The 15018-nt window shown below is 36.4% G+C and overlaps 1 protein-coding gene across 1 annotated transcript in view; it reads right to left on the minus strand.

Annotated features, from left to right (window-relative positions):
- The window catches only part of ITGA4 (integrin subunit alpha 4), a 65289-nt gene that overhangs the window by 32780 nt on the left and 17491 nt on the right, over positions 1-15018 (minus strand). The window contains exons 7-15 of the mRNA XM_081142129.1: positions 13882-13967; positions 12995-13057; positions 12767-12904; positions 9748-9859; positions 6464-6558; positions 5208-5298; positions 4607-4652; positions 4070-4224; positions 1277-1431 (exon numbers count right to left, since the gene is read on the minus strand). Coding sequence (XP_080998255.1) covers positions 1277-1431; positions 4070-4224; positions 4607-4652; positions 5208-5298; positions 6464-6558; positions 9748-9859; positions 12767-12904; positions 12995-13057; positions 13882-13967 — 941 coding nt within the window. The remainder of the gene's footprint in view (positions 1-1276; positions 1432-4069; positions 4225-4606; positions 4653-5207; positions 5299-6463; positions 6559-9747; positions 9860-12766; positions 12905-12994; positions 13058-13881; positions 13968-15018) is intronic.

The following is a 15018-nucleotide window of genomic DNA, read 5'->3' on the forward strand; positions in this document are numbered from 1 at the left end:
AAGTTCTTCAATCTCTACCATATAAATGATGGTTACATTAATACCATTCTGTACATTTGGCTCCCAACCATCTGATAGCTTTATTCAAGTACAGCAATAAAAACTGTTCAGGGAAATGAGGAAATAGCATAGGGATTAGTGCTCTTAGCATTTAATAGTGTACTGGAGTCCTGATGCTTGTTCGCATTTGCTTGGAATAAGTACCTAAGGGAAAATTAAGTTCTAAACTGAGGCTCCTATTGGAAATCCCAGAAAGGGCTCCTGGGAATAGTTTGGCTTTTTTTGTGACAATAGATTTTCTGATGAAGTACACCATTCCCTAATGAAAAAGACCTGGCACTGCTTCATCTGATAAAATCTGACCAATGCAATGAACGCGATGATCAGTTTGGGAACGAGTGCTTTAATAAAAGGAACATGAAATCAGCTGTGCTTTGGCAGGCCATAGCCCAGCCATCGTGAAAGCCGTCGCCCTAGCGCACAGCTGATTCCTACCCCACCACAACTGTGCACGATCCCACTGACGCCGCTGACAACGCTGGCAGGGAGACAATGACATAGTCCAAGAGCGGTCCTGTTGGATTCTGCTTTGTTAGAGTCACATGAAAGACAAACCAACTTCCTTACCTCCTGCCTCCTCTCCCCGTGCTCCCTGCAAACACCCCTCCTCAGAACCCTACTCGACGAGGCTCAGCCGAACAGTTCAGTATGTACATGTCTAGGAAGTGTATAAACAGGGGCAGGAAAATTGCAACTGAAGACAGGAAAAGGCAAATCTTTTAAAATAGTGATGTAGTAAAACGTAATAAATGTGAAATAAAGAAAATGGAAAAAGTGAACTGTGATTATCCAGGTCACAGGTTATCAAACATTTAAAAATATATATATACATATATATTTAAAATATATCTTTATTGATTTTAGAGAGAAGAAGGAGAGAAAAAGAAACATCAATGATGAGAGAGTCATTGATCGGCTGCCTCCTGCACGCCCCCAACTGGGGATCGAGCCCGCAACCCGGGCATGTGCCCTGCCTGGGAATCGAACCTCCACCTCCTGGATCCTAGGTCTGTGCTCAACCGCTGAGCCACGCCAGTCGGGCTGTTATCAAACATTTTGACAAACATTTCGACTCTGGAGCAACAGATCAACTAGTTCAGGAGGAGATAACATTTGCTTTTAATTGTATTTTATAAAAAGATACCAATGCACTAAGGTTTTACTGTACTGACAATACTGCAGTTTACACATTCATTAATAAAAACGTCTACGTTACCCGCATAAATGCTTGATATGCTTTGCAGGCAGGTTTTGTGCTGAATACTTGCATGCTTCCTGTAATCACATCAGAAGTTCCATTAGAAGAGAAGTAGAACCTTGGTGGAGACTCCGCCTTTCTGTTCACATCCAAACTCATGTTATAAAACAGAACTGCAAAAATGTAGAGAGAACTGCAGTTAATAGAAATAATTTCTAAAAGCATTTATTTTATTATTTTCGGAGTGATAATAGTCAAAGTTATGGAGAATATTGAAATATCTTAAATTCTCTTCAATAAATAGCTTTTAAAAACTAGCCTTAAATATGAAAGAGGGAACTTAAAAATACAAATTACAAGTTATTTTTATAAATAAAAAATTTATAAATTTTTCTCTAGGTTTCTATTTTTAACAATGTTAAAATCTTTAGTTATTTGCTTAATCCACTTATATGTAAATATGTCAAAACTACAATACCAGAATTATTACTAATGATAAAAGTCCTGAGTAAAGTTTGATTTCTTTGGAGTCCTTTTTATCCTTAGAACATCTGGCTAAACAAGTAGGTAGAGTGCAGTGCTCAAATGTCACTTGGAATATTTCTATCTTGAGTGGTTATATAATTAATTTCATATGTTGTTAGGTTCATTTATTTCCATTTGTTTCTAATTAGAGGGGTTATTTTTCTTTTGACTTATTTGTTGGCCTTTTTAGTGTAAAGTGAACACAGGATTCAAAAATCAGACCTATATAAACAGTTTTATTCAAAGATGTCTTCTCTTCCAGCCCTAGGCCCTGATTAGTCTCCTACATGGTTTTATTGGTTTCTAGTTTGAACTTCGAGTGCTTATTTATGGAAAAATAAACAAATATAGATAGACATTCTCGCAATAAATATTTTGGCAGTTTGGTAAGAACTTATTTCAAATCTCACATAGAAAATAATCATCTGCTAATGATCTTCGGTAAGCAAAAAAATAATAATATTAAGGAAAATTTACAATAAAAAAATTCCAAGCCAGATATTATCAAGAAAGGGCCATTTCTTGAATTTAAAAGGGATCTTTGCTAAACAAGCTGCATCTAATAGTCTGCTGAGTTGTGACTTATATAGGAAAAGTAATTCATTAAGTGATATTCTGAAGAATTTACATAATTCCTGAAGTGTTCATTTACATTTTAGGAGTAACTAACTCTTCTATGAGGATTTATATACTTATTTCAAGGAAACCTAAGTATAAATCCATACTACTTCTATAAATTTCAAATAAATCTGTTAACCTTCCTTTTATTTAGAAGATAAATAATAAAGTCCAAATCAATTGGCTTCAAAATCACAATAACTGAGATTCAATGCCTTAGAGATGGAGCTGCAATTGAAACAGCCATCTGCAAATTCAGACAAAAGGAAATGGAGAAAAGTGAACAAAAATTCGCTCACAGTAAGAGGCAACAATGTCCTGGATTTATTAAACAAGCTTAATGTTAATTATTTCTCCCAAGGAGTCATTCTATGACAACTATAAAGCATGTTTTTGTAACAATGTGTGGTTATTTATGAATTTCATATATATATTTTTCAATCAATTAAAAACATCTGGTGGCAGTGGAATTGGTAGTACAACAAATACCGATTTTACATACAGGGAAATCATCCTATAGATTTAACATGGATCTTCTGGATAACTCATCAGCTTGTCTGTGTTCCTGTGTTACTGGGGTCACACTCTCAAACTGCCACCTCTCCAATCAAGAACCAGTTGAAGGGTTTTCCCACAGTCCTATCATTGCATCTCTAGCCAGCACTTTTGCAGAGTGCTATAAAAAATGAGTCTGACGACAAATAGAGATGCTAGGCCATTCTGGCCTCCTCACTACAGGCTAATTCAGACTGTTACATCTGTTACATATCCATAGTTCGTCTCAGTATTTGCTGCCCTTCGTGATGTTTAGATGAGTACAGACTGCAGGGTCATGAGTATAGACCACAGGGTCATGAGTACAATCAACTCTTGACAGGTCTTGTGGGGCTCATGAACTTTGTGAATAATTGATGCCCAAATGATAAACCCAGGTACGCTCCTCCCCTACCATAGGCTAGTTTCCTTAGTAGTCATTCTCATACTAGCTTTAATATAACATAATTAGCAACATTAACTTGCTAGTAAAAAAATGTAATACTTATCAAATCACATATTTGTGACTTGGGATCAACCACAATTTTGGATGAGCCATATCAATGCTACTATCTGCAGAGCAGATGACTGAGAGTTAGTTGCCTATGTGTAGAAAAATGGGCATGCGCACGCAGGAGCTGAGAGTCGCAATAAATCCTTAACGGATGTGTGTTATTTTTGAGAAGTAGAATCAGGGTCTAGACTTCAGATGAGCTTCTTCAATTACTCAAACAGGATAGAATATAAAGGAAAAACCTCTCTCCCCAGGTTTCCAACTTACGCCAACACCAGGCTTTAAGGAGCCCAGTAAAACAGAGGAGCTGTGGCGATGTTCTTTCTAATCTAAAAAGCTCTTACAGATTAAGCTCAGTTCACTTTAAATAATACAGCAAGTGATACTCTTAATTTGCTAATCATAACTCCTAAACAACTGTAACCTCTTAATGTGCCCCACTCATAGGTTAGAATAACAAGAAAATCTGAAAGATGGGGGGAGAAAGGTGTGCTATCAGGTGACTGCTCTCTCCTGCCTAAAGTAGCCGTCTGTGGTGACACAGAGTGAGGGCTCAAAAGATGACTATGAGATTAATGAGTAAAGTACACCTTCTATTAATTTTGTAAGGGCACCCTTACCAATATAACCTGGAACCTCTTTGCCTTTGTATGAGAAACAGAGTGTTAGATCCATGCACACAGAAGGCAATCCATTTTCAGTACAGTTAAAATTTGTTCTATTTACTGACTCAGGATGGTTTAAAGAAGCTTCAACAATCACTACAGGTCTGGTCCTAAGGAGGAAATAAAATTAGCAATATTAATTACAGAATTATTTTTCCTTAGGAAAAGAATTGCATTTGTTTTGTCAGTTTCCATTGACCAAGTAATTTCATGAAACTGCTTCATTAATAGTATGTGCACAGAAACTCAATTAAATTCTCATGCATCAATCAAGAGGGATTTTCATTTAAATTTCTAAAAATATTGACTTTGTCTGATTATATTAATTATATCTATGTAAGGTGGGAAAAGTATTCCAAAATTCAATAACTAAATTTCGGAATATCAAAAAGAGCATTACCGGGTCACCACCGTTGCTGATTTTAAAAATTGCCTCCCATCATTTACAATTAAGCCCAATTGTCAGTAAGCAGCGAAATGCATCAACCTTACCTTAACAACACAGCAGAATCAGATAGAAAAGCACCAACTGCTACATCTGGAAGATAAAAAACAACATGGATTAATGATCATCATTAGTCAAAGAGAGTTACTTTTCAGTCAGAAATACTTAGCTACATATCACCTTTTGACTATATCAAAACACTGTTTACAGAATATTAATTAGAAAATACATGCTTACATCTTAAGATTTATTCCACATTTGTCTGAATCTACTCAGTTACAATGCCCTTCATCCCTTTATAATATAATATAAACATAATATGATATAAAATGAAAATCCAATTTTTGGACTAGGAACATTCACCCAGAAATCTTTCAACTTACACAAAAAAGACTCTTCTTTCTTTTCATCACCATACATTTCATTTATCTTTACGAGTCTTTTAATTTTTTAAAGAAGAAGGAATAAAATGATAAATAACAGAAATTACTTGATTATTTCAGACCAATCCTTGAATTGAAAAAAGCTTTTAAAATGAGGGAAAAATGTACTGGTAAATTAGAACTCTTTTATGTACTTTTCAATAAATAGAAGCATCCACAATAGAGCTTATTCCTATATAAAAAGTAAGGTAGATTTTATACTCACCTACATATCCATTATTATCTGCATCAATTTGCCCAGAGATAGACTGTCCAAACATACGTAAGGATTTGCTGATTTGAAGCCCTTCAATTCTCTGAAAAATAGGTAAGTTGAATGAGAAATGTGTTTGAACACCTACTATCTCAGAGAAGCCATAATTTAAATAAGAAGTCTTCCCATGTCCTGGCACACTTAGGAACAAAATGTCTTTTAGTTAGATTAACTACTTGTATGCAAGAGAAACAGAAGTTTCCTGCTTTCAGTGGGGAGTTGACATCTATTTTGTGATAAGAAAAAAAATTCCTTCCTTTATTTTGGGAACAAGGGAAATTACGTAGTACAGATCTTCTGTAACAGTCCTGACTCCCCAGCATTCTCTCAGGGTCTGTATTCACTCCCTGACCAACAGGGATTACCAAACCAGTAATCTGGAAAATAAGACACTTCTAATCACTTAGTGGAGCCCACAGTTTAGGCTTATGTGGAAAGTAACCTATTTAGCCATATTGCGTCTCAGTACTTGACAAGCACAACTCAAGTTATGTGCTTCCTATCCCATGTGTCTAATTTCATGTCTAGATAGTGCTTTCTTTATAAGTATCAGGACGCTATCCATACCTAGAAAGTCAGTATTTTTACTAGACAAATACATACATTTCATGTTAAATATGGAAAGCTACATGCCTATTTTTGCCTAATCGGAAATAACAGTATTAGCTGATGTTTCCATAAAAGTATCATTGGAAAAGCTTGTCTTCTCTACATGTGTATGCAGGTTTTTTCTATGCACTGAAATGGCCTACTTTTCAAACTATAAAAGAGAAGTGCTTTCCACTGAAAGGAACACAGAGTGTTATTTGAGTGTTTGCTTTCCCTGTGTGATCTCCATGAAATATGGGACTTTAGCCACAAGACATGACACAGTTAATGAAATCCAAATGGGCTTATTTGGAATACTGTAGATACTACCTCAGAATATAAATTTAATGAAATGCAGAGAGGAAGCTTTAATTGGTTAAAGACAAAATAGAATGGGAGTGATCTAGAACTCTTATTTATGGGGGGAAAATGGTTCCAAAGACTCATTAATGCCCTTAAAAATGAGCCTATTTACTATAATGATAGAAAATGGTAAAATAGAATATTAAGTGTTAGAACTTAATTTAGCAAATTAAGAAAAATAAGTCCAAATTAACACTGGGAATTTTAAAGAAGCTTTTATTACCAACGCTCCTTTTGAAAATAGAATTGCCTCCTACCTGTGAGAAGGCTGATGAGATCCCATCTGCTCCGCCATTGTAAATATAAATAGCACCTCTCAAGTCATCTTCTTGTGGAGCTCCAATAGCAACATCTATTCAAGAATTTAAAAGGTGGAAAAATAAATTCTTGATCCAAAGAATGCAACTCTGAAAACTAACCTTCATGTTCATTAATTCATATCACATAAGGAACTCCTTGTGTAAAAAACACTTTTCTCACTAGAAAAAAAAAATTACAAAATACTAACATCATCACAACAGTGTCCAGGGTTGTACAGAATAGTGAGCGCCTGGAAGAGGCAGAGTGAATGGGTCTGAGAGGCAGTTTAACAGAACGGGTAAGAGCATGGGCTCTAGAGCCAGGCCTCCGGGGCCTCACCCCAGCATTGCTGCTGTGCTGTTATGCTGGGCCCAATTTTTAACCTCTCTATATCTCATCTGTTCCTTCACCTATATCATAAGTCATACGAGAACTCGGTCACTCAACATAGAAGGGACATTATTCATCTAAAGTGTTCAGGGCAGCTCAGTGGATCAAAAAAGGGAAAAAACCACCAATAAAACAAGACCCATCTATATAATGCCTACAACAGACTCACTTCAGATATAAGAACACACACCGACTTAAAGGGAAGGAATGGAAAAAGATACTCCATGTAAAACAGAAATCTTGAGTAGCTATATTTATATCAGACAAAATAGACTTTAAAACAAAGACTATAATAAAACACAGAAAAGGGAATTACATAATGATAAAAAGGTAAATCCAAAAAGAGGAGATAATATTTGTAAATATGTATGAAGCAAACATAGGAGCACCTAAATATATAAAGCAAGTATTAACAGACCTAAAGGGAGAAATTGACAGCATACAAATAATAGGAAACTATAATATCCTACTTGCAATGATTTCCAAACAGAAAATCAATAAGGAACATGGACTTTAAATAACACATTAGACTTGATAGACTTATAGATATATACAGAACATTCCATTCAAGAACAGCAATATATAGACTCTTGTCAAGTGGACAAATAGAACATTCTCCAGGGCAAATAAGTTAAGCAACAAAGCAAGTCATAATAATTTAAAAAGATTGAAATCATATCTGACAAGATATCTACCCTGACCACAATGGTATGAAACTAGAAATCAATTATAAGAAGAAAACTGGAAAAAATCACAAATACATAGAAATTAAAAAACATGCTACTTAACAACCAATGGGATCAACAAAGAAATAAAAAGAATAAGAGTATTCTATGAACAATTATATGCCTACAAGTTGGACAACTTAGAAGAAATAGATAAATTCCTAGAAACATACAATCATCCAAGATGGAACATGAAGAAACCTGAATAGGCTGATTACTAGTAAGGAAATTGAACTGATAATTAAAAACCTCCCAAGAAACACAAGCCCAGAACCATATGGCCTCACTGGTGAATTCTACCAAACATTAAAAAATTTAATACCTATCTTTCTGGACTCTTTCAAAAAGTTGAAAAGGAAAAAGTGCTTCCAAACTCATGTTATGAGACCAGCAATATCCTGATACCAAAACTAGAAAAGAACACTACACACACACACACACACACACACACACACACACACACACACACACAGAAATAAAGAAAATAAAATTGTAGGCCAATATCTCCGGTATACAGAGCTACAAAACTCCTCTGTAAAATATTAGCAAATCAAATTCAATTGTACATTAAAAGGATCACACATTCTGGCCAATAGGATTTATTCCAGGGATGCAAGGATGGTTCAATATTCACAAATCAATCAACATGATACACCACACTAACAAAACCAAAAATAAAAATTATATGATCATCTCAATAGATGCAGAATAAAGCATTTGACTAAGTTCAACATACATTTGTGATAAAAATGCTCAACAAAGTGGGTCTCGAGGGAACATACCTCAACATAATAAAGGCCATGTATGACTAGTGCAATAACTAACACCAGTCAACGACAAAAAGCTGAAACCTTTTCATCTAATATGAGAACAATTCAAGAATGTCCACTTTGGCCACTTTTATTCCACATAGTATTGAAGTTCTAGCCAGAGCAGTTAGGCACATAAGAGAAAAAAAATGAGGGGATCCAAATTCGACAGAAAGAAGTAAAACTGTCACTATTGCTGATTTTCTGATTTTATGTATAGAAAACCCTAAAGACTACCAAAAACTATTTGTATAGCAAATTACAATTACATTTAATAGGGTTCATTGAAAGCATATGTTCAACAACCCACTAACTTTCTCCTTGCAGAGTAACACTTTAGACATTTAAAGTAGAATAAAGAAAGCTCTTAGGCATAAAAAGTAATTAAAGACATGAGAATTTACAGTACTCACATCACTAATTTCCAGCATCCATGTAAGTTTTGACCTAATATTACCATATACCAAATGTCAAGAACGACATAATTCTAGCTCTGAAAATAAATATCAAATACTTAGTTGCTGAACTCCAGGAATTGCACATTCTCTTTCAAACCTATTCATCATTTCATGCCCAGTTTTAACAGACTTGGTTATCACTCAGTGCTGGACTGTAAAAAGCAAATTTTAAGGGGGAAGGCTGGTAGAGACAAGTACTTGAGCAGCTGGGGTGATCTCCAGGCAATGGGCACAGTTAAGATGGTACTGGCTATTCCATTATTGAAATCATTCCGTATCAGTTGATAAATAGCCACTATCCTTGAGTCTGCTAGCTGTACCCTCACCACCGCTGAGGACTCAACCCCGGGATCCCTCCCACCCTCCCACAGTGCAACAGCTGAACATGGAACACCTGGCATAGCAGGGGGCTTCCAGAACCCTGCTCCAGCTCTGCAGCCAGCCTCCACTAGGTTTTGCCCGTGTCTTTACTGTACTGTTAGTTAAAGAATATGATCTGAGTCTATGATATACTTTTTGTTTTTGACATTTTAACGTTTCTGAAATCAGAATCCTTAAAATAGAAAAATGCATGGGTCACAATTTAATAGCATTGTTTGGGACACAAAAAATGCCACTCTTATAACCATGGTGCCTTAGAATCGATGACATATGGTATTCTGAATATCATCCTCTACTAACGACAGTAAGAATCAATAGCTGACAACTGAGGAAAAGACTAAAAAAAGAAAAAAACTTAGCATATCTTCTGGCTCAACTTTCTATAGAAAGACAAACAACATAAAACTCCAATCAAATTCTCTTCCATGTACCATTTTCAGAGTGGAAATCAAGTACCAGATTGGATACTTGTAATTACCTTCGAAGCCATCGTTATCAATGTCACCAAGATTAACTATAGATTCCCCAAATCTTGCAGCGTATTTGTCACTTCCGACGAGCTCTGTTTCCATTTCATTCATTACTGCTCCCTAGATAGAAAGGGGGAGAAAGGTGTCATTATAACACTCCCTGACAACTTTACACATGATTTACTGTTGTAATTGGATATGGATTTTTTCTAATGCTTCAAACAAGTCGGACAAACTATAGACTGAGCTTTAGTACACACATCTCAGTTCAATTCCATAAATATTTATCAAGCATGTGTCAACACATAATAGTATGATTAGAGCTCAAAGGATATAAAAAAAATAGTCTAACTCATGATCCTTTGCTTTGAAAAATCCCATAAATCATTTTGATAATTCAATCTAGCAAACATTTATTGAGTTCCTACTGAAGGCCCTGCACTGTGCAAAGACTGAAAGGGAGAAAAGGGACAAGGCAGTGTGTTTATATGACACACCCCCTTTCCTGAAGAAGCCCAGAGTTGCAGGAAAGGTGAAGCACAGGCATGTGAATGACTTAGAAGTGCAGACTGCTTTGCAATATCAAGAATCAAGGAGAGCATACCTAATTGTGAGAGCCAGGGGAGATTTCATAAGTGATATTCAAGGTAGCTATTGAAGGACGGGCATAATTTTGATATACAGAGAAAATTATCAGCAAAGCACAAATTCCAAAGAATTTGGCTATAACGAACAGTGTGTATAATGAGTGAGACCAGAAAATTCAGATTAAAGCCTTGTGGGGTGGGACTGAACGCTGGGGGAAGTTTACTCTCAATTTAGAGGGCAATAGGAAGCCACTGAAGGTTCCTGAGTTGAGGGATGCAACTGAAGCTGGCCTTAGTAACTCATTAATGAGTTACTACAATAAGACACTCAGTAATGATGCAGTCACTGCTATCGAGCTCTCTCAACTCCGATCACATCACTCTCTTGTAGGAAAAAATAACAATCCAGCACTTCTTACTTAGACCTCTGCGCAAACAAGTCTATTCATCATCCCCCAAGTACACACATGCGCTTCCCCTTGGCAGGTGCCCCTCACCTTTCACATTCTAACCAAAAAACTCCTATACTTATTTTGTTCCCAGAGAAATGCCTAATTTAAAGAAGGAGGGAGAAGAGGCTCCCACGAGGATGAGAAGGTGCCGACCTAAGAAAACGCAAAGGCACTGAAGTTCCAGGGGAGAGTTTCAGAAAGTGGCCACCACTCTTCTTCAAGTGTCCTCCGGCCAGAGAGCAGTGACCACGAGCCAGCTGGAGGCCCCTGGGAGCTATTTGAGCAGAAGTAGGGGGAAACCCTATTCGTTGAAGTGTCATTCTTTCTTGAGTTCATTCCAAACCAGCACCTGCTTGTCCAGGACGCTGTCAGGCCCCGAGGAAACAGCAGTAAACAAGACAGATGATCCCTCTCTACGTGGTGTTCACGTTCCAGCAGAGGAACAGGTGCTAGCAAGCCAGACCAACAGGTATGTAATAGGGTGCCTTTGTGGTGGTGGTAAGGCCTCTTTAGAGAGGTAGAAAACAGGGAGGTAGAAGGGAATAAGGGGAGAATACTCTATGCCAGAGTCGGTTTTAGAAGATGAAATCAATTATGAAATTAACCCTCGTGTTCAACAGTGGTGCCTCTGGGTAGGAGGGAGGGAAGAACAAAAGGGTAGACTTGTGGGTTGGTCTCCTGTCTTACCCTTAAAGCAAAAGGGCTCCTTTTAAATCTGTTTTTCATATTGGGATTGCTTAAGATTTCAATGGGGGGGGTGGTGGTGGAAGCCCTCTATTGCCTTTTTTTGGGTATATAGGCTACTGTTCAAAAACTATTTTCACAAAGTTTAGTTGTAAAGAGAAGGGAAAGAGACGTATGCAGAATGAGGGTGTAGCTAGTCAAAGGAAGACCATCTGTGGATATGGAAATGTGAAACATCTCCGTAGAAAAGTAATAATACCTGATGTCGCTACTAATGAGATGTGATCACTTGTATATTATGCTTTTACCATTAAATTTAGATTTAAACAGTCTAGAAAATTCCAATGCATAAAGATCTCCCCTGCTCTGCCCATAGAACTCTCAGAATCTCTCAGCTTTATGAGACTGAATATTTCTTCTTAAATTTTAAAATGATTAGTCTGATGCTTAATACAGAAATCTATTAAATGTTGTGGGACCATTGATTAAATGAGATTACAAATACCTTCTTGAAACAGATTTTACTTTGTTGAATCCTGACTGAAAATTCTGTGCCTTAACAAATGAACTAATGTTCTCACAAACCCATTCATGCTCTTAAATCAAAGGCAGGCCAAAAAGACCCAATTAAGGACCTATCAATTCTTCAGTTTGATTTACGGCCAAGAAGATAGACTGGCAAGACGAGGCCAGCGGACCTCTTTTAATTGACCTGTCAAGTATTCAGTTTCTACTCCAAAATATTCTCCATATTATGTCTTTCTACAGCTACTATATCTAGTTTGGAACAAGCTATGTCAATTTTATATTCTTATCAATAATGTAATCTATATTAATTGTGCAAATTACCATTGTATCAAAACATGTCTTGTTTCCAATTGTCAAATCAAGACATTGAAAATATGTAACATTTTCTCTTCTACTTTTAATAACATTTTATAATTATTAAATTATACAAGGACATTCACTATAAGAAATCCTCATTTTGAGGGATACAAAAATCTTTCTTTCAGATTAGATTTGAGTCATATATACACTAAAAGAAACTTGATCTATTGGCGTGAACACATACAAGCTGGAAATAGAGAAGCTCTAGAATAATCGATCTCATCCTTCTGGAATATCAAAATGGGACAGCAGCCCATTGGTCATCATGCTCCATTTCATTTTTGGAGCATCAGTATCATACCAGAACTTTTACTTTCATCAGCAAAATAAGCCGAAGGACCTATAGTCTCAGAAGTCAGGGACAAGTTGCCAACAGGACCCGTAGGTGGCTCCCGGCCCGGGGTGGCTGGCCTTACCGAGCCCGAGTTGATGTACACGAACACCCTGCCTTCCTCCCTGACGACGCTCTGCATGGGCGCGCCCACCAGCAGGTCCGACAGGCCATCGGCGTTGAGGTCCACGGCGCAGACGGAAGCTCCAAAGTAGGAGCCAAGCTGTTCCAAACAAACCACACCCAGGCACTGAGAAAGGAGCAGGGCTAGTCACAAAAGCCCGCAGCCATACCGAAGGTGGAGGCATATTACCTTTTTACCTTTCATTTCATGTAAGATATTTAGTTCTTTTGCTTCAATGCTGAATATGTATGCCTGCAATTGTGGAAAGAATCAGAAAAGGTTAGATAAACTGCTATCACATGAAAAAATGTCCAGTTGACCAAAACATCGATTTTCATAGCTTGTAATTGCTCAAATATACAGTGTCCAAAAAATAATAATAATAATAATGTATACACACTTCAGCAGCTGATAACTCAATTGATGTTTCTTTCTTTTCACATTTAACCCATTGGTATATATAATTATTCCAAGTGTGTATATATTTTGGGGGGATACCCTGTATTTTTAAAAATCCTTTTCATAGTGATACCACCAAAGGTTTAGGAAACAATGTTCAGATTAACGTGACTTCCTTGCAAAGCTACCTCGCCAGGAACTACCTATGGATCCCTGCAAGGGCACAGAAAGCACTGTTTGCCTTACTTGTCAAGGTAAGGCTCAGGAAAATGTAGTAACATTGACACAACAAGGTAAAAAAAATTAAAAAGCCAGAAACAACGTCTGATTCTTTCTACCCTTACCATAAAACATGTAGCTGTCTCAATTTCCAGTTAGCTGTAAACTTGTTAACCAATAAATATATTCCCTGGACATTTTGAGACAGTTAAAAACAATTTACTCATAAGAAATGAAAGTTTCATATTTGACTTTTATATTTTTCCTTAAAACTTTTCTGCTAAATTTTATCTAAAAGCCATACAGCGTTCAGCAGTTCCACTAAATGTAGCACACGGCTCATCACTTCTAGTTCTCACTCCTTGGAATTTCTGCAGTTCCTCCCTTAATATCTTCTTCTCTCATGCAATCTATTTGAACCCTTGTAAAGAAATAATTATAAAAAACATAGTTCTTACTTTACCAATCTGTTCATGTTGAGGGGCTCCGCCAACGACTTCAGTAGTATGCTTGCTCCGAAAATGACCAGCTCCAACTGAGTATCCTTCAAGAAAACAGAGACAAGTGTGAGAATCATCATCTGAAATGGGTAAAATATATTATCGTATACACACTCAGAATTGAATGAGACTGAATACAAAATAACTACACAGAACAGAGTTTTAATAATATTTAGCAAAGCAATACACAAAATTTGTCATTTATTATGTGCTCTAAGCAATTATTAATATGTGTTATGAAACTAGTCACATGGCTTATATTTCCAAGTCCTAGAAATTGAAGATGGCACCTTTACATGTGGTTTGTTAGTCTCTGTGTAGTATCAGGACATGCAAGCTTCCAGGATTACAGCAGAAATATTGTAAAGTCTATAAAATACGACATTTTAACCTTTAAGTAAAATGTTTCCTAAATTTCAACTTTTTTCTGACAAAATCTTCCTATTGTGATAAAATTTTATGATGATAGAAATGGGAAAGTATTTTTGTTTTATTATGTAATAAAAGGGATAATACCAAGTTACATTTTATAATACTTGAAGATAACCTTCAACCATAAATAAGTAAATGTTGAAATATAAATGAATTCCCTCTGTTTGAAAATGAATTCCTTCTGTTCGAATGGAAACAACAATACTGCTGCTTCTTATAAATATTTCTGAATATAGGCAGCTCACATTTGAAGCACATATGGTTTAAGCAAATCTGTACTTTCTAAGAAATTATAGGAAAAGCATTCCTTTTACTATAACAGGGGAATTAATGACAGAAAAATGTTGTGTTTCTGTTTAAACAGACTATAAAGCAGCCCACTGCTGACTTATTAAACAAGAATAAGAATATAAATAATAAGAAGATAAAAATAGTTAAGCTCTAAGAAATATTCTAAGGACTTATGAAGCAAAGGTCAATGAGCTTCTTTTAGACCCCTATGCTTCATAATGTCACCCACCGTCTAGGATGCTGTCGACAGTAGGCCCTTTAAGAAACTACACTTACACATGCATAATTAAGTGAGTTAGTTCATGTAGAGAGCTTGCAAAAGTTCCTTGGATGTGGTAAGCCCTCAACAGATGCTACCTTTATAGTAATAAG

This window comes from Miniopterus schreibersii (assembly GCF_964146895.1).
Source record: "Miniopterus schreibersii genome assembly, chromosome: 7".
NCBI lineage: Eukaryota > Metazoa > Chordata > Mammalia > Chiroptera > Miniopteridae > Miniopterus > Miniopterus schreibersii.